The sequence below is a fragment of the Mustela putorius genome, unplaced genomic scaffold (assembly GCF_011764305.1).
Source record: "Mustela putorius furo isolate JIRA1106 unplaced genomic scaffold, ASM1176430v1.1 tig00000698_pilon_pilon_pilon, whole genome shotgun sequence".
In the NCBI taxonomy this organism is placed as follows: Eukaryota; Metazoa; Chordata; class Mammalia; order Carnivora; family Mustelidae; genus Mustela; species Mustela putorius.
The window spans coordinates 4100701-4120324 of record NW_025421449.1 but is presented as its reverse complement, the minus strand read 5'-3'; the positions used below and the strand labels follow the sequence as shown (position 1 = coordinate 4120324).

At 36.5% G+C, this 19624-nt stretch overlaps 1 protein-coding gene across 2 annotated transcripts in view; it reads right to left on the bottom strand.

The window, feature by feature from the left end:
• Window positions 1-19624, bottom strand: part of MCU (mitochondrial calcium uniporter) — a 197774-nt gene that overhangs the window by 18380 nt on the left and 159770 nt on the right. For both annotated transcript variants that reach the window (XM_004769477.3, XM_013044253.2), the window contains exons 3-4: window positions 6062-6232; window positions 4879-4983 (exon numbers count right to left, since the gene is read on the bottom strand). In XM_004769477.3, coding sequence (XP_004769534.1) covers window positions 4879-4983; window positions 6062-6232 — 276 coding nt within the window. The remainder of the gene's footprint in view (window positions 1-4878; window positions 4984-6061; window positions 6233-19624) is intronic.

Below are 19624 nucleotides of genomic sequence, written 5' to 3'. Positions count from 1 at the left end.
TTTTCCTTACTATTTATTTAAGGTCTTTTTAAAAAATTTGAATTCTCATATAGTTAACATACAGTGTTATATTAGTTTCAGGTGTACAATATAGCAATCCAACCCTTCCATACAACACCTGGTACTCATCATAACAAGTGCCCTCCTTCATCCCCTGATCTGTTTCACTGAACCCCCTGCCTTACCTCTGGTAACCATCAGTTTGTTCTCTTTATTTAAGAGTCTGTTTCTTGGTTTGTCTTTCACCTTTGTTCATTTGTTTTTTAGTGTTTTTTTTCTATGATTTGAAATCATATGGTATTTGTATTTCTATGACTTATTTCACTTAGCACTATACTCTCTAGCTCCATCCCATGTCATTGCAAAAGGCAAGATTTTGTTCTCCTTAACGGCTGAAAAATACTCCATTGTATACATATATGCACCATATCTTCCTCACCCATTCATCTATCAGTGGACTCTGGGGCTGCTTCCATAATATGGCTATTGTAAATAATGTTGCTATAAACATAGGGGTACATGTAGTCCTTTGAATTAGTGTTTTTGCATTTTGGGGGTAAATACCCAGTAATGTGATGACTTCATCATAGAGTACTTCTATTTTTAACTATTTAACTATTTTAACTGTTTTAAATTGGCTGTACTTGTCTCCTTTTTCTCTATATCCTCACCAACACTTGTTGTTTCCTGTGTTTTTTATTTTTACTGTGTTTTAAAAGTTTGGCTTCTGTGAGAAATGGTATGTAATAGCATAATCTCTCATTGTTTAATAACAGAATTAAGAGAGCTATGATGTATGAAAAAAATTTTTTTTAGATTTTATTGATTTATTTGAGAGAGAGGGAGAATTAGCTTCCCCACTGAGCAGGGAGTCCAACATAGGGCTCGATCCCAGGACCCTGGGATCATGACCTGTGCCAAAGGCAGCTGCTTAACCAACTGAGCTACCCAGGTGCCCTTGAAAAGATTTTAAATACTGAAAAGATATCTTAGGGGCACCTGGGTGGCTCAGCTGGTTGAGTGACAGGCTCTTGGTTTCAGCTCGGGTCATGATCTCATGGGTCTTCAGACTGAGCCCTGTATAGGGCTCTACGCTCAGCAAGGAGTCTGCTTGAAATTATCTCCCTCTGCCCTTTCCCTGACTCGTGCGGTCACTCTCTCTCTCTCTCATAAATAATCTTTTTTAAAAAGATATTTTAAAATTCTATACCAATGCTATTGAGTTACCAAATTTCACACTTCAATTTATAGTTATTACAAGTCCATGAATTATATAATATATATAATAAGTCCATGAACTAATGACTTTTGACCCTTGCAAACTAAAAAAAACCAGATTTTATTTTTAGGTAATCTCTACATCAAAAGTGGGGATCAAATTCATAATCCCAAGACCAACAGTTGCATGCTCCACCAAGTGAGCCAGACAGGTAGCTCATAAACTTCATATTCAAACTGACTTCTAGCGAAGAATGCCAGAACTCTGAGATGTACATAAAGATGTAGATAAAGTTGTTAGAATGATGAATTGATTAGCAGAGAATCAAAGAGAATATCTCCCCCTTCCATTTTCTACCTTTACTTTCCTTTATTCAACTTGGGAATAACCCCATTTAAAAATCTAAACATTCAGGGGAGCCTGGGTGGCTCAGTAGGCTAAAGCCTCTGCCTCTGCTCAGATCATGATTCCAGGGTCCTGGGATTGAGCCCCACATCGGGCTCTCTGCTCAGCAGGGAGCTTGCATCCTCCTTTCTCTGCCTACTTGTGATCTCTGTCTGTCAAATAAAGAATATCATAAAAAAAAATCTAAACATTCATTTCTGCTTTAAAAACACAGTATTAGACAAGATGGTTAAAATTAGTTATTGATTAAAAGCCCCTAGTTTTTCACAACATAATATATGGAAGCTTACTGTCCCGCTTATTATACTTTATGTGAGGATGTATTAGTGAACTTTATACTTTACTATTTATATACTTTATATACTATTTATATACTTTATACTATACTATTATACTTTATGTAAGGATGTATTAGTGAACCTTTTAAATTTTACTAACAGTAAATTTAAATTGAATGAACTCTCTAGGTAATTCGCATACACACACAAAATACTCCTAAGTAAAATGCTCTCAAGTTCTACCCAGTCTGTCACAAACGGCAGGTTTTCTTTTTTTTTCCACAGGTGAATAACATCCATTATATGTATATACCACATCTCCTTTATCCATTCATCTGCAAACAGATAATTGGGTTGTTTTTATATCTTCACTACTGTGAATAATGTTTTAATGAATATGGGAGTGCATTTCCCGGTTATATGTCCAAAAGTGGGATTACTGGGTTATATGGTATATGGTATGGCCAGTCAAAGGGTAGCCAAACTTCCAATTGTAAGATGAGTAGTTCTGGGGATCTACTGTACAGCATGGTGACTATAGTTAACAATATTGTATTGTATACTTGAAATTGACTGCGAGTAGACCTTAAGTGTTGTCACCACACACACACACACACACACACACACACACAGTAATTATGTGAGGTGATGGAGGTGTTAATTAATCCTATTGTAACCATTTTGTAATATTAAAGTATATCAAATCATCACACTGTATATCTGAAACTTACAATGCTATATATCAATTATATGTCAATAAAGCTGGAAAAGAAAGAGCAAATTTAAAGAACAAAAACAATTACAAAAAACCGAGTAAACTAAGGCCTGTATTTCTGTTATTTTATTTTTGATTTTTTAAAAGATTTTTATTTATTTATTTGACAGAGATCACAAGTAGGCAGAGAGGCAGGCAGAGAGGGGAAGCAAGCTCCCCACTGAGCAGAGAGCCCAACATGGGACTCGATCCCAGGACCCTGAGATCATGACCTGAGCCGAAGGCAGAGGCTTTAACTCACTGAGCTACCCAGGCGCCCCTGTACTTCTGTTTTTTTTTTTTTTTTAAAGAGAGCTTCTAGTCCAAAAATCAGGGAATAAAGAAAAACATATTAGCATAGCTGGCATGTAGCTACCAATCCCTGGTCTACATGTCCAGTTATTCCAGAGTAATAAAGTCTGGTTCAGTAATGTCTTACTATTTAAAGGCTACTTTCCCATTCTTGCTGTATTTACTAGACTTTTTCTAAAGCTAGTTTCATTTCAACTAGTTTGCACATAGAAGAGAATCTGGCTTCTGAACAACCAAAATACTACCACCTTAACTCACTTATTTCACTCAACACAGAATGACCACCTGAGTCAATGCAGGACACAAAAATCACAGTGCTGCGCTCAGTGGGTTAATAAGCCTCTGCCTTTGGCTCAGGTCATGATCTCAGGGTCCTGGGATCAAGTCCTGCATTAGGTTCTCTGCTTGGCAGGGAGCCTGCTTCCTCCGCTCTCTCTCTGCCTGCCTCTCTGCCTACTTATAATCTCTTGCTGTCAAATAAATAAATAAACCCTTAAAAAAAAATCACAGTGCCTTCCACCTGAGCATTAACAAAGAAGAGGAATAAGAATTCAGAGAACAGATTAGTCACTTCTGGTTGGCTGGGAGTCAGAGTGAGAAAGAACAGAAAGAATAGGATTGTTAAAAACCTTTACGGAGGAGCCAACCTTGACAATTTTGTCACAAGGAATAGGTTAGGAAGAAAGAAAAGAGGCACCTTCGAGAAAGGTGAACTAACACTGAGATGGCAAAGAATGGCACAGTTCAGAAAACAGCAAAGGAATAGAGGGCAGAGGAAAAGTAGACAACATGTAAGAGAAAGACAAAAACTTTTAAAGTAGATGTGGACCAGATTTTGGAGGCGTTCAATGTTTAGGCTTTCACTGAGAACATTTTATACTTTAGACACAATTCTCAAAAGCAGAATCAAAAAGAAGGGGCATCTTAGGAGGCTGGTGATAATGGAAGGGGCATGAACAACAGCAGTCATTGACGATAAAGATCAAGGGCAGAGAGAGAAAAGTGACGGAAAAAGACCCAAATCAAAGGCTATTTTAGAGAACTATCTAGCATCAGTACTGTGCAGAGCCAGATTAGAGTCTGGGATAAAAAGAAAAATCAATAATACCAACTGCCTTCATTTAAATTTTTGATATTGTGTTCATCATGGGTTTTTTTGCATTAACTTTAAAATAGTTCATTCAAATATTATTGATTACTAAGATTTTAGGGGCACCCTCTTAAAATGTCCACCTGAAGGGGCACCTGGGTGGCTCAGGCAGCAAGCGTCTGCCCAGCAAGGGTCCTGGGATCATGCCCCACACCTGGCTCTCTGTTCAGCAGGGAGATTGCCTCTTCCTCTCCCTCTGCCTGCTGCTCTGCCTACTTGTGCTATCAAATAAATAAATAACATCTTAAAAAAAAAATTTGCACTGAGGCAAATACCACAATTTTTACAAATCAGAAGTTCCAAAGGACTACTATTATACATTAATTGACTTTCACGCTATTGACCTTGAAAGGAAAAAAAAAAGATTAATTCCTGTTACAAATGTTTTAGAGGATAGGGAAGTCCATAATTTATTTTTGAAAGATTCCTCCTGCAATGTTATTAAAATAATGTGACTTTTAGCTTGTACAGAGGGAAGGAGCTTAATTTACATGGAATATCCATTTATGTGAAAGAGTGACAATATCCTATAATAAAGCATTCCAGTGTCTAAGGCAGAATCTAAGTTTCAGTCAGCGTAATACCCAAGTACTCAAGAGTGAGGTACCCAATGAGTTGTTCAATTGAAAGGGTTTTATCTGGATGTAAGACTTTCAGTTTCTTTGAATATTATTTGCTTCTCAAGGTTATCCAGGGAAAAACGAAGTTCTTTCCAAAAGCCCTTCCACATTTCTTTGACTTTATCAAGATTACTTTTTACCTCTCTTTGGTGGTCGTACATGATATGTTAAGTCATTAATGACCAGCTTAAAGTCATCAAGGAGTAGGAGGTCTATCCCTGTTGAGGCAGCAACTCGAACGCCATCTGTGAAAAATTTAAATGTAAAAATTTAAACTTGTCATATGTCCACAATTAATTGCGAATGAGCAGGAAAAAGCAATCCTCAAAATCAACTTTAAAAATTATATCTCTTCTTTTAAATTCTAGTTCACTTTTGCCTCATCCCCAAGTTCTATGCTAAACAAAGCTTTTATTATCTGAGCTTTTTGCTTTCATGATCTCAAGTCCATGAAGATTTAACAATATACTTTTCTAACAGAACTTTATGAACAAGTAAAATCATTACATAGATCTATAGGTGTTATGTGGAAATCTAGGGTCTCTGGGGGAGCTGAATGGATGTCATATATCTATCTATGATGGAAGATGATTGAGTAAAAGTAATTTGGTAGGGACAAATGTTAGGGTCAGCAAAGTACACCATACTGGTCTACTAATTATATTACTAGATAAGATGAAAATTAAGTATATTTAAACTACTTAAAGTATAGAAATGTGGCAAATTATTAACAACTGGTAAATCCAAGGGTAAATAGGTACTTCCTGTATAGTCTTTTATGTTTCTTGTAGATTTAAGATTTTTCAAAGAATGGGAAAAAAACCAAGGTACTTAAATAAATAAGTAGGATAAATGTTATGTCAAATGGGAATTTTTAGTGCCATTCTTTTCCAATCACATATGTCTTAATTTTGTAAACTTTCATGTGAAAGACAGAAGATCTAAAAAGAAGTCCTAACATTTCGTATCTCCAGAGATGAGGGCTCAACCACTAGAAAAGTTTATTTTATGCCTACGGTAATAATAAATAGTTAATAATAACATAAAATGTGATTGACTGCTCATCTTTGCCTGGGGCATTATATGTCAGATGTTTCTGAATGAGACTTTTTGTATATATACAGTCCTAAAATTGAACAATTATACTTTGCGAAGTGGGAGAGAAATCACTGTCTCCTGACATTTGTTAAGGAAAAAAATATGTTCTAAAGTTAAGAGTGGGGTATTCTTTTGCAGAGGGGTGTGTGTCTGTGTGCGCGCACATATAAGTGGTCTGGGGTGAAATGAGGGTTGGGTGGGAATTAATAATGAATGTGACTGTACCTGGTGAATAGATTGCAACTCTGTCAATTCCCCGATCCTCTTCTTGCAGTTGTCGTAAAAACACACCAACCGAGTCTGAGATAGGTTTGAGTGTGAACTGGCAGCGTTCACGCCGGGATGGTAGCCTCACAGATATCACAGGTAACCCATTTTGATACACCACTGTCACATCTGAATGAAAAAGACCCATAATTATATGATAATCAGATTTCATTATAAGTTACAGTATTACTAGTCTTACATAAGGTCTATTATTATCAATGTGGTTTAAAATATTTTCAAAGGTTTCAAGAATATGCCCTTTAGCTTTAGTTGAAGGTTATTCTGGGAACTGGCTTATGGAAGATCAATCATATGGCTCACACAATTCACTCTTCAGAAGGAGAAAAAAAAACACGTAAAAGATTAGATTCTAAGTAGGTCAGGGAAAGACTTGCCCAGAAATCTGAGATAAAAATTTTGGTGTTGGTGAATCTAAATCCTAGTTCTACTGAGTAGATTTTTTTTTTTAAAGATTTTATTTATTTATTTATTTGGCAGACAGAGATCACAAGTCGGCAGAGAAGCGGGCAGAGAGAGAGGAGGAAGCAGGCTCCCTGCCGAGCAGAGAGCCCGATGCGGGGCCGGATCCCAGAGCCCTGGGATCACGACCTGAGCTGAAGGCAGAGGCTTTAACCCACTGAGCCACCCAGGCGTCCCTACTGAGAAGATTTTATTAAACAGCCAGAGATTGCTGAACTAGGTTCCCTAACCTGTAGGAGATAGCTCTTAGTAGCCACAGCTTTCAAGAATCCCTGGGGAATAATATAATGAAAATACATTAAAAAAGTGAGATGCTTACTTAAGGACAGTCAATTCATATTTATGGTATAATTATTATTTCCAAGGGACTTGATAAGTAAGTATTCTCTTATGCATATGAATATATTATGATATAATAAAAAAAATTCTTTTTATGTTCTCTTGAACATCATCCTGAGGTCAGCTAGAAGCCAAACTCAACTACTTGGGATTTTCTAACAAAAATTATTAAAGGAAACATTATCATAAGCTATAAATCTGAAAAGATTTTCTACATTACAAGGTAGAATTCCCATTTCCTTATCTTTTTCCTCAACAGGAAAAAAAAAAGCCTTAGTTACTAAAACAAGTGTCTGAATAAAGTAACTCTTTTGAAGTAATTTTCATATGAATTTTTTAAATAAATAAATTTTAAAGCTCATGTAAAGTTTTTACATGAGCAGCCAAGATTTAAAGATGATAAGTTAGCACTAGGCTGTGAAGCACTATTTAATATCATTTTCTTTTTGCCTGAAGAGCTTCCTTGAACATTTCTTGTTCGGCAGATGTGTTGACAATAAATTCTCCTCACTTTTGGGAACTCTGAAGTTTATTTCACCTTCATTTTTGAAGAAAAATTTGCTGTGTAAAAAATTCTAGTTGGACACTTTTTTTTTTTTTGGATTCTAAAGAACTTAGGTCTTCTGGTTTGTCTAGCATATGATAAGTTCATGTATATTCTTCTTTATTTCTCTGTACATATGTCTTTTATCCTGTGGCTACTTTTTTTTTTTTTAAGATTTTATTTATTTATTTGACAGACAGAGATCACAAGTAGGCAGAAAGGCAGGCCGAGAGAGAGGAGGAAGCAGGCTCCCTGCTGAGCAGAGAGCCCGATGTGGGGCTCAATCCCAGGACCCTGGGATCATGACCTGAGCCAAAGGCAGAGGCTTTAACCCACTGAGCCACCCAGGCGCCCCTATCCTGTGGCTTTTCTCTTTATCACTGGTTTCCAACAATTTAATTACAATATTCCTTTCTATGGTTTCTAAGTTATTAAATTTCTTAGATCTGTGAACTCATAGTTTTCATCAAATTTGAAGAAAATTTTGGCCTTTACTCAAATATTTTTTCTAACTCTTACACCTTTCCTTCTGAGATTCCAGTTATACTTATATTAGACTATGCAGTGTTGTCTCACAGGGCATTAAGGTTCTCTTTATATAAGGTTCTCTTCATTTTGGATAGTTTTAACTGCTATGCACTTCATTGGGACTGATATTTTCTTCTTCCGTGTCTAAATCTGTTAATTCCATCTATAGCTGCTTTTCATCTCAGATATTATTTATTTCATCTCTAGAAGTTACATGTTTATTTTTATATCTTCTGTTTTTCTTCATATTATGCTTGTTTTCCTTTTCCCCCCAAATATAAAGATCACATTTATAATAACTATTTTAAAATCCCTGTCTGTTAATTCCATCATCTCTGTTGTTTCTAGATGTTCCTGACTAATTTTTCTTGTGTTCCCCCCCCCCCACCGCTTCTTCATATATCTAGTAAGTTTTGATTCAAGGTTAGACATCATTACTTTTACACTGTTCAGTGCTGGATGTTGTACAGGTTCTTGCATATTATTTTGATCCTTTTAAGTCTCTTAGAAAGTTTCTTAGGACAGATCTAGAGATTCCTTTATTACAGGGCCAAATTTGGCCCTACTAATAAGATTCAATGAACATTGAATGCTCATATATTCAGTGATGTCTCTTCTCTGACAGGAGGGAAGTCAAATAATTTCTGGTCCTAACAATTTCTGAGCACTAACAATTATCCATTTTACAAATTCTGATAATTGTTATTATAAATTATTCTAGCCTGGTCTTGTGGCTTAGCATTTAGCCAAAGCCTCAGGCTGTGCACTGAGGCACTATAGAATCAATTCCATTTGTTTTTCTTCTCTCAGAGATCACAGTCTTGTCCTTATTGTCCAATGTCTAAAAACAATTTTTTAAAATATATTTGGTCTGGTGTTCTAGTTGTTGACTACAGGGCAACAATTCCTATAGCAGTGAATCCTCTGTGGATACATGTTTTGAATTTTTACATAAAAATTAGGTGGTGCCTGGGTGGCTCAGTGGATTAAGCCTCTGCCTTTAGTTCCGGTCATGATCTCCGGTCCTTGGATCGAGCCCCACATCTGGCTCTCTGCTCAGCAGGGAGCCTGCTTCCCCCCTCTCTCTGCCTGCCTGTCTGCCTACTTGTGATCTCTCTCTCCATCAAATAAATAAATAAAATCTTTAAAAAAAAACTTAAAAAAAAATAAGAAGACAAAAATCTCTATTTCTTTAATTCTTCCAAAAGGGTAGTCTATATTTCCTAAGGAGGAGGAAGTCAAGGATAATAATATGAATTTAATATACAGTAAGTACTATCTAAAGTTTTTAATGTAAAGATATTTGAATATTTTGTCATTTTCCCCCTCATTTCTAAAAGAATCCTTAGTGGGACATCTGGGTGGCTTAGTTGGTTAAGTATTTGCCTTTGGCTCAGGTCATGATCCCAAGGTCCTGGGATCAAGTACCACATTGGACTCCTTGCTCAGCAGGGAGCCTGAATTTCCCTCTGCCTGCTGCTCCCCTGGCTTGTGCTCTCTTTCTCTCTCTTACAAATAAAAATCTTTTTAAAAAAAATTTTAGGGGTGCCAGGGTGGCTCAGTGGGTTAAAGACTCTGCCTTCAGCACAGGGCGTTCTTTGCTCTGCAGGGAGCCTGCTTTTCCTTCCTCCTCTCTCTTTGCCTGCCTCTCTGCCTACTTGTGATCTCTGTGTGCCAAACAAATAAATAAAATTTAAAAAACAATTTTTTTTTAAAAATAAAAGAATCCTTAGCCAGTCCAGTGTTTCCTTAAAGTCAGAGCCATTAACATGAATATCCCCACTTCTTCTATAGGCAGTAATGATGCTGGCATCATAAAATTAGATGACTAACATTTATTTCTGTGTTCCCGACCCATTATCTTCTCTCTGTAGGTGAAAAAACTGTTCAGCCAGATTTCAAGAAGCAGACACAGGTGAATTTAAATACAAGATGGGAGTCTTAAACACAAAACTACAGAAGATTTCACTAAAGCATGTTTCATAGGTTAAGTGCTTAGGGGTTATTATTTTAAAATAACTGAGATAAAGTCAACAGAGAAAATTAAGGTCTTTCTCAGTCATTTTAACTTTTTACACTAAAGATCATGAAGCCTTTCAAAGGAGTGAAATATGAAAGCTTTGAGAAACTCTGCATGGAATAACACACTTCAGGACTGACAAATCTTCATTATAATACCGCTTTTGAAAAAAATCCCCAGGTCTCCTTTCCCACACACTAGTTTGTAATGTAAATGTCAGATTTCTTGGTTTGCAACCAAAACCAATTACCCAAGTTCCTCAAGTTTTGCAGTATGTAAAATAGCTGCTGGTTGTAACAAAGCACAATGGATATTTATAAGCTACTGACAGTTATCAGCTCCTATTCTCTATAGACAAATATTCTTTTTAAGTGTAAATTGCATCAGGCAGTTCTTTGGTTGGGTTTATTTTTAATCTTTGCTTTGATTTCCACATCAATAAAATAAGAAATAATCTAAGTATGTTCTACAGCAATGCGCTTCAAAGAAACCAAGAAATTATGGGTCAACCAATATGAATAGTGAGGAGAATATGACAGTGGATTTAGGCACAAAAGCAAAAAGGCAAGGGATTTTCCAGACTAAGAAGAGAAGTGCAAAGACAACGGACATTTGAGGTTGAAGAAGGAATACATTAAAAACAAAATGTCGGGTGCCTGGGTGGCTCAGTGGGTTAAGCCGCTGCCTTCGGCTCAGGTCATGATCTCAGGGTCCTGGGATCGAGTCCCGCATCGGGCTCTTTGCTCAGCGGAGAGCCTGCTTCCTCCTCTCTCTCTCCGCCTGCCTCTCTGCCTACTTGTGATCTCTCTCTGTCAAATAAATAAATAAAATCTTAAAAAAAAAAATAAAATAAAAACAAAATGTCTTTGGGGCATCAGATACAGAAAAAGTTGTAAAATAAAAATGCTTGTTTTTTTAGCTAATCGTTAAGTGGGAAAGTTAAGTGCATTTAGGAAATTTATTTGGTGTTCAAAATAATGGGTAAAATTCCTCTAAAATAGATCATCTCAGGTACGAACATAGCTGTATACATCTTAAGGACTTATGAAAGGGAACTGGTGCAATAAGGAAGCACATATGTGGTGTTTTCTGCAAAGGTACTTAGAGCTGAACCTTATGTGTGATGGATGATTCCAGTGACTAAAGATCTTGTCTGTTTCTTTTCTTTCTCCTTTCTGTAATATTATGCATCAAAAATGTAAACTATAAGCACAGACTTTCAGTGTTGGAAGAAATAGAGAAATCATATAGACTATGTCCTTTTTTGCAGCTAAGAATAAAGCCTGGCACGGTTAAATGATATTCCTAAGGTGACAGAGTTCAACCCAATGCAAAGTGGCTTTGGATCTCATCAATTGACTAAAAAGTCACTTTCTCCCAGGTCATGTATGATTTAGGTTGCTAAATTCAATAGGAATTTTAGCCCTTAACTTGTTTTAGTAACATGATGTCACCCTACTCCTTCACTTTAAAAAATGTTTTCTTTTTGGCTTCTATGATTCTATACTCTCCTGGTTGTTCTGTACCTTCCTTTCTATACTTTCTCATTTTCCTTCATAGGTTCTTTTTCTTATATTCATCCCTTTTGAAAGTTTCTAAGTGCTCTGTCCTTGGCCACTGTGTTTCTCAATCCACACACTCTCTAGGCAATCCCACGCCCTTCCATACTGTCCCAAACCTATATTAATCTGTCTGCTGAGATTCCTGTACACCTTTTTCTTGTACATTTTTATTCCTAAAAGTGAATTAATCTTCTGTGAACCACTCATTTCTGACATTTCTCATTTCAGTCAATACCACCACCACAGTATTTAACTTCTGCCCAATCCAGAAAACTCTCTGATACTCCTGACTGACTACCCTGCAGCCCATATGGAGAAGCCAGAATTGAGAAGTGGAGTCTCCTATCAAGAGCCAGTACCAACCTCTCAGCCATGTTGTGAGCCACCTTAGAATTGAATCCTCCAGCCCCAGTCAAACCTTTAGATGACTACAACCCTAGCTGACAGGGGATTGCAATCCCATGAGATCCTGAATTGCCCAGCTAAACTGCTCCTAAATTCCAAATCCATAAAAACATAATATAATAAAGGATTATTGTTTTAAGCAACTAAGTATAGCTATAATTTGCTATATGGTATTAAATAACCAAATATGGCATGGTTTTTTGATGTATTTAAATGTTACATAAATGGTTGTATTCAACCTTCTACAACTTGCCTTTTATGCTCAATAATGCTTTGAGATTTATCCAAATTGAATCACATTCCTGGATCATTCAAAGTTCCACATAGAATTTCACTGTATGAATATACCACAATTTATTCATCCCTTGAAAAAACACATTTTTTTGTTCTTTATTATAAATAAAAAGAAGGCTAAGAGAGTTAGCAGCACTCCTTGTTTTGAGTTTCCAATAAAAATTTGGCCAAATTTTCTTTTCCTTTTTGAGCTCTTTGTTACACATTTTCTTCCTTATGCCATCTGGAATTTACTTTCGTGAGGTAAGAAGTCAATTTTAACAGCAGTATTTATTTAATTTATTAGAGATTTTATTTATTTATTTGACAGACAGACAGAGAGAACACAAGCAGGGGGAGTGAGGGAGGGAGAAGCAGGCCTCCCGCTGAGCAGGGACCCCCCCCCAATGAAGGGCTGGATCCCAGGACCCTGGGATCATGACCTGAACCAAAGACAGATGCGTAATGACTTAGCCACCAAGGTGCCCCTAACAGCATTATTTATTGAATAGTCTGCCTTTTCTCCTGATTTACAATGCTAATTTTATCACACATCAAATTTTCATATATGCAATGTTTCTCTAATCTAACTTACAATTTTTCCTGAACAGTATTTCACTGTTTTGATTATTATGGCTTAAAAATATATCTTAATATGTAGTTTGGGCAAACTCCCCCTCACCCCACTTTTCTACTCCAAATTTATCTTAGGTATTTGTATAGTTTTATTCTTTCACATAAATTTTGAATAAATTCTGCAGCTCCTGTTGGGGTTTGGATTAGCATTGCACTGGAGTTTATAAATTCATGTGAGGAAAGCTATAATTTTTACAATGTTGTCTTCACATTCATTAATGTGTTATAACTCTGCATTTATTTTTATCTTATTTTATGTCCTTCAATAAAGTTTATTCTTCTTAATATGTTTTACAAATTTTTTTTACTAGTATCATGCTTAAATAGTTTCAAACAATTTATTTATTTGTTCGTTCATTTGTTTTTTAAAGATTTTATTTATTTATTTGACAGACAGAGATCACAAGTAGGCAGAGAGGCAGGCAGAGAGAGAGAGACAGGGGGAAGGAGGCTCCCTGCTGAGCAGAGAGTCCGATGCAGGGCTCGCCAGGACCCTGGGATCATGACCTGAGCCGAAGGCAGAAGCCTTAACCCACCCAGCCACCCAGGCGCCCCGCAAACAAGTTTATTTATTTATTTAAAGGTTTTATTTATTCATTTGACAGAGAGAGACACAGCAAGAGAGGGAACACAAGCAGAGGGAGTGGGAGAGGGAAAAGCAGGCTTCCCAACAAGCAGGGAGCCTGATGCGGGGCTCGATCCCAGGACCTGGGATCATGACCTAAGCCAAAGGCAGACTCTTAACCATCCGAGCCACCCAGGCGCCCCAACAATTTATTTATTTATTTATTTATTTATTTATAAAGATTTTATTTATTTGACAGACAGAGATCACAAGGAGGCAGAGAGAGAGGAGGAAGAAGGCTCCCCGCCGAGCAGAGAGCCCGATGCAGGGCTCAATCCCAGGACACTGAGATCATGACCCTAGCCGAAGGCAGAGGCCCCAACCCACTGAGCCACCCAGCAACCCCCCCACAATTTATTTTAAAAACTAACTTCTACATTCATAAGTTTAATTCTAAACGTCTATATGTTTTCTCATTAAAGTATATGTTAGACAAAACATAAGATGACCATTTTTAAAACAATAAACTAAATATTATTTTGGTGATAGTAAGGCCCTTCCTTATATTATCACAAAAATGCATTATGTCAAAAATATCCTTGAAATCTGTAATTAGGATATATAAATAAAATGTACTTGCCTCACAATACCCTCAGAAGAATCTATTTAACTAAGAAAAATAAATCATTGAAATTTTCTTTACATTATTCATAATATATTAAACATACTAAATCTGTCACATATTAACATCATTTGAAGAATACTCCAGTTGAAAACAAGTAAATTTGTAAGAAATATCTTTCTACAGAAATATAAGAAAGCCCAACTATATAATCATAACTTTAGTAGCTTAATAAATCCAGTTGTTTCTTTCTAACCAGTAGTATAAATTAATTCTTTAAAAATATTTTATTTATTTATTTAAGAGAGAGAGAGCGAGAGCAGGGGAGGGGCAGAAGAGAAGGACAAGCAGGCTCCCTACTGAGCGCAGAGTCCAGAGTTTGATCTCAGGACACTGAGATCATGACCTGAGCCAAAACCAAGAGTTGGATGCTTAACTGAGCCACCTGGGTGACCCTATAAATTAATTTTAATCACATCAACTACATATTTCACTTTTGTACCTCAGGTGAATCAGTATTTGTACAACTGAATCTCGGTGAACTATGTAGAATTATTTTTGTGAAGTTATTATGAGGTTTAAATGCTGAAAGTTGGAAAAACACAAAGTTATAAATCATCTTTGAATATTTGGTATTGTCAGTCTGACATTAAATAGCCATATAACCTATGTACCTTTTGTTGATTCTGGTTCTTTTCACATGAGTTCATGAAAATATTTCTCATAAATGTCAAAACCATTTGTGCTAAAAGGTCATCCCCTCCTTTCTTTTCATTCATGTACTCATTCTACTGAGAATTAAAAATTTTTGTTTGCTTTTATAAAAATGAAGTCCTATCCCAAATAGTACTGTAACATTTTTTCCTTTTAAAACTAATGCTTTGGGGGCACCTGGGTGGTTCAGTGGGTTAAATCCTCTGTCTTCAGCTCAGGTCATGATCCCAGGGTCTTGGGATCGAGCCCCATATTGGGCTCTCTGCTCAGCAGGGAGCCTGCTTCTCTTTCTCCCTCTCTGCCTAATTGTGATCTCTGTCTGTCAAATAAATAAAATCTTTCAAAAAAATTTTAAAAAATTAAAAAAAAAAAACCAATGCTTTCGATGGTGCTACTGTGAAAGTAACTTTATTAAACCTTGACCTTTGACCTACTTTAACTTTTGGGTAGTGAGAAGCAGAATATGGTCCTAAAGCACAGACAGTGGAGTGCAGTAGAAAAAGCATGGTTTTGGAATCTCAGCTAGATAGTTCTCAAGTTCTATCATAGGAGACACCTTGAATCCATGGGCATACTACTGAATATAACTGTACCTCATTTTTCTCACAACATAGGGGTTCTAATATCTCACAAGGTTGTTGAGAAGATTCAATGAGAATATGTGAAAAAAATGCCTGCTTTAATAGTTTCTCTTGAAAGACTCTAAAAACTAGAGTCTTAAAACCCAAAGTCTAAAATAATAGAATACATCCAATAATGCCTTTAAATCTCAAGAAAACAAATCTGACTTGTTCCATTGAGGGCAACAAGAAGAAAAACAGTATATACTATACAAACCAACTCCATATTTCTTAGTATTTTTGGGTAACTGACCTCTTTGAGACACTGATAAAGGTATGGATTCCTCTCTTGGCCCTATTTCCTGAAAACACTCAATTTATGCATAAAAATTTTAGATATAATTTATTTTTTTGCATCAGAAACTGATTTCCTTCATATTCCCTGTAATGGACTGAATTGTGTGTCCGTCCCCTACCCCTCACCTCCCCACCCCTGCCATTCCTATGTTGAAGCTCTAATTCCCAGTATGACTACCTGAAGATGGGTCCCTAGGGGGTAACTAAGGTTAAATGAGGTCATAAAGGACAAAGGACAGGCCCCAGTCTGTTAGGACTGTCTATTTATAAGAGTAAGAACTCTTTCCACTCCCCACCATGTGAGAACACAGACAGAAAGTAGCTATCTGCAAGCTAATAGAGTTCTTATAAGATCCAGACCATGCTGGCACCCTGCCCTCAGCCTTCCAGCCTCCAGAACTGTGAAAAAATAAATTTGTGTTGTTTAAGCCACCCGGCCTACGCTATTTTGTTATGGCAGCCCTAGCAGACTACTACATTGACATATTTTTAAAATAAATGTTGACAAAAACTGAAGTACTTTCCTCATTTCTAACCCCCAATTAATGGCCATTTCCTATTTTTCAAAAGAGATAAAAGAAAATTGTACAAATTAAATAAAGTAAACTTTAATTCTATATAAAAACCATTTCAATTACAAGATTGCTATTGTTTGGTTTGTATAATGAAGTCACATAGGGGCCTGGTTTTAGAACATGGTTAACTTGAATATAATCCTTGATATCTAAAAGGTTGTGCCTTTTTGTTTTCACAAAAGGAAGTGGTAACAAATACAATCACGGATCACTTTGCCAGATGATGATGGTAGGCTAGGTGTGTGCAAGGAACCCAAGAATTTCCTAAGACTCTTAGAATTGAGGGGTGCCTGGGTGGCTCAGTTGTTAAGCATCTAACTTTGGCTCAAGTCATGATCCCAGGGTCCCGCTAGAGCCCTTCATTGGGCTCCCTGCTCAGTGGGAAGCCTGCTTCTCCCTCTCCCACTTCCACTGCTCGTGTTCCCTCTCTGTGTCTCTCTCTGTCAAATAAATAATAAAAATAAAATCTTTTAAAAAAAAAAACAAAAGACTCTTAGAACTGAATTCTTATCAAAATCACTGTTTTGATGTAGTATCAAAAGAAAAGACTACAAATCCAAAATTCGATTTTAAGGTTTCTGAGTGGAGGTAATCTTTAAGAGCCTTGAGGTTTTTCAATTCCTTTTTTTTTTTTTTTTGAAGATTTTATTTATTTATTTGACAGACAGAGATCACAAGTAGGCAGAGAGGCAGGCAGAGAGAGAGAGGAAGGGAAGCAGGCTCCCTGCTGAGCAGAGAGCCCGATGTGAGGCCCGATCCCAGGACCCTGGGATCATGACCTAAGCTGAAGGCAGAGGCTTTAACCCACTGAGTCACCCAGGCACCCCAAGGTTTTTCAATTCTTGTAGAGAAACTGAGAGAATTTTCTATTCAGGACTAGCCCCAGAGAAACTTCCGCCAGCTGCCGGAAAATTCACAGGGTTGTCTATTTCTAATTACTGCTTGGTTAAAGAAGCTCATTATTTTTCTATCAAATTCGTAATAATGACTAGAAGGTCTTAAACTGGAAGATTATGCTCATTCATAAAATCCCAAATATCCCCAAATAAATCAAGCCATAAGTAAACATTTCCTTATACTAAATTTTCTCTTCTCTTAAAGAGCAAAACTCCTGTCTAAAGTTTAATCAAGCAAAGGAAAACATTCTATTTTGATAAAATCTTCTTCTCATGATGGTGATTACTGCTGTGGTAACAGGCAAGGCTTCTTTTAGGGCTGTTGGAAGCGACTTCAACTATAGAATGTGCAAAGGAAAAAAAAAAAAGAAACCCAAGGTATTATTACAATGGGTGGGGCTCCTTTCTTCTCTGAGGCAATATAAATATGCATGTTACTAAGCTTGGAAGATGCACCATCTGTGCAGAATACCAAGATCTTCCTTAGTATCAAAAAAAATTTTTTTCTGGTAGTTATTTTGGCAAAGAAATTTAACAATCTTTCAAAAATGGTGACAACCATTAATGTTAACAGCTTTTCTAATTTCTGTAAGAGAATCTCACATATTTGAGATTTTTCTTTTACTATGTCAACATGCTTATTAACAGACAAAAACTAGGAACTAACTCCTTAGAACAAATCAGGAGTTTTCATCAAGTTGCACTCTGGAGGGAAATGGGATAATTTCCAAATCCTTCAAAACTTCAAATTATTGAATAAATGATAGGAATCCTAGAATGGATGACATCATCTGAAATTTGATATAAATTCGCTTCTACTCCAAGCTAAGTCAATTCAAAACTGTCAGCACATAAAACTTAAAGGTCTTTCCAATTTCACGTGGCAGCTTTTCTTGGCAAAGTGAAAATCCATTTTTTAGAACCCTTTCAAAAAAAGGCTTTTGTGATAGAAGAAATTCAATCACATTTTGATAGTTCCTAACTGAAACTTCTACTTACAACAAAAAATCCAAACTGTAAGATATATTTTAAAAATGGAATACTATAAACTCTCTCAGCTTTTCCAACTTCATACCTAGGTTGGTGAGAACTCTGCCACATCAAAAAACTAAGGCTTCACATTCTATCATCTTTGGTGATTAGGTGATTTCATTATTTTCATTTCTTTTTTTGTATCAAGTTTTTAAAAAGTTGGAATGAAAGATAGTAGAGGAATAGTTTGTGCCCTCAACACAATGAAGACAATAAAAACAGAATTTCCAAATGTGTATAGGAGTGGCCACTAGCAAAACAAGATAATTCAAACAAATCTTTCTTTTTCCCAAAACTATTTGAAAAGCAACAGGAAAAGCTCTACAATATATAAAGAATCCTTACAAATCAATACTAAGATGGTCAATTTTTTTAAATGGGCAAAAAGTCTGAATGCTTTTCTAAAGAAAATATGGGAATGTGTAATAAGTACATTAAAAGATGCTCAACATCAGAAGGCCTGGGTGGTTCAAATGGTTAAGCTTCTGTCTTTGGCTCAGTTCATGACCCTGGGGTCCCAGGATTGAGCCCTGAGTCAGGCTCCCTGTTCAGCACAGAGTCTGCTTCTCCCTCTGCCCCACCCCCTGCTCATGCTCTCTCAATTAAATAAATAAAATATTTTTTTTAAAAAGATGCTCAACATCATTAGTCATCAGTGAAATGCAAATTAAAATCACAAAAGGGTGCCTGGGTGGCTCAGTCAGTTAAGTCCTGATCCTTTGGCTCAGGTCATGATCCCAGGACTGGGACTGAGCTCCAAGTTGGAGGGGTCTCTGCTCAATGGGGAGTCCGCATCTTCCTCTTCCCCAGCCCTCTCAACCCTCCAGTTTATGCTCTCTCTTCCACTCACTCTCAAATAAATTAAAAAAAAAAAAGAGGTAATATTACATATCCACTAAAATATCTATAATCAAGAAGACTGATCCAAATAAGTATTGGGGAGGATACTGGGAAACTGGAACACTTATATGCTGCTAGTGGGAATACAAAGTAGTACAGCCGCTTTGGAAAACAGTCTTGTAATTTCTTCAAAAGTCAAATATATATACTATATAATCCAGCCATTCCACTAAGCATCTACCCAAGAGAAATGAAAACGTATGTTCACACAGACTTTTAAGAAAATGTTAATACCAGCAGTATTAACAGTCCAAAATGGAAAACAATTCAAACATCTTTAACTTGGTGAATAAATAAAATGTGATTGTTTCCACACATTAGAATATTTATCAGCAGTAAAAATAAAGGAAAGAACTGCAACACCCACTACAATAGTGATAAACGTCAAAAGCATTACGATATGCCAAAGACTGCATATTATAGGAGTTCATTTATATGACATTTGGGAAAAGATTTACTTATTACAGTCAGAAAGCAGATTAGTGGTTGTGTGATGCAGAAGGTGGGAGAAGG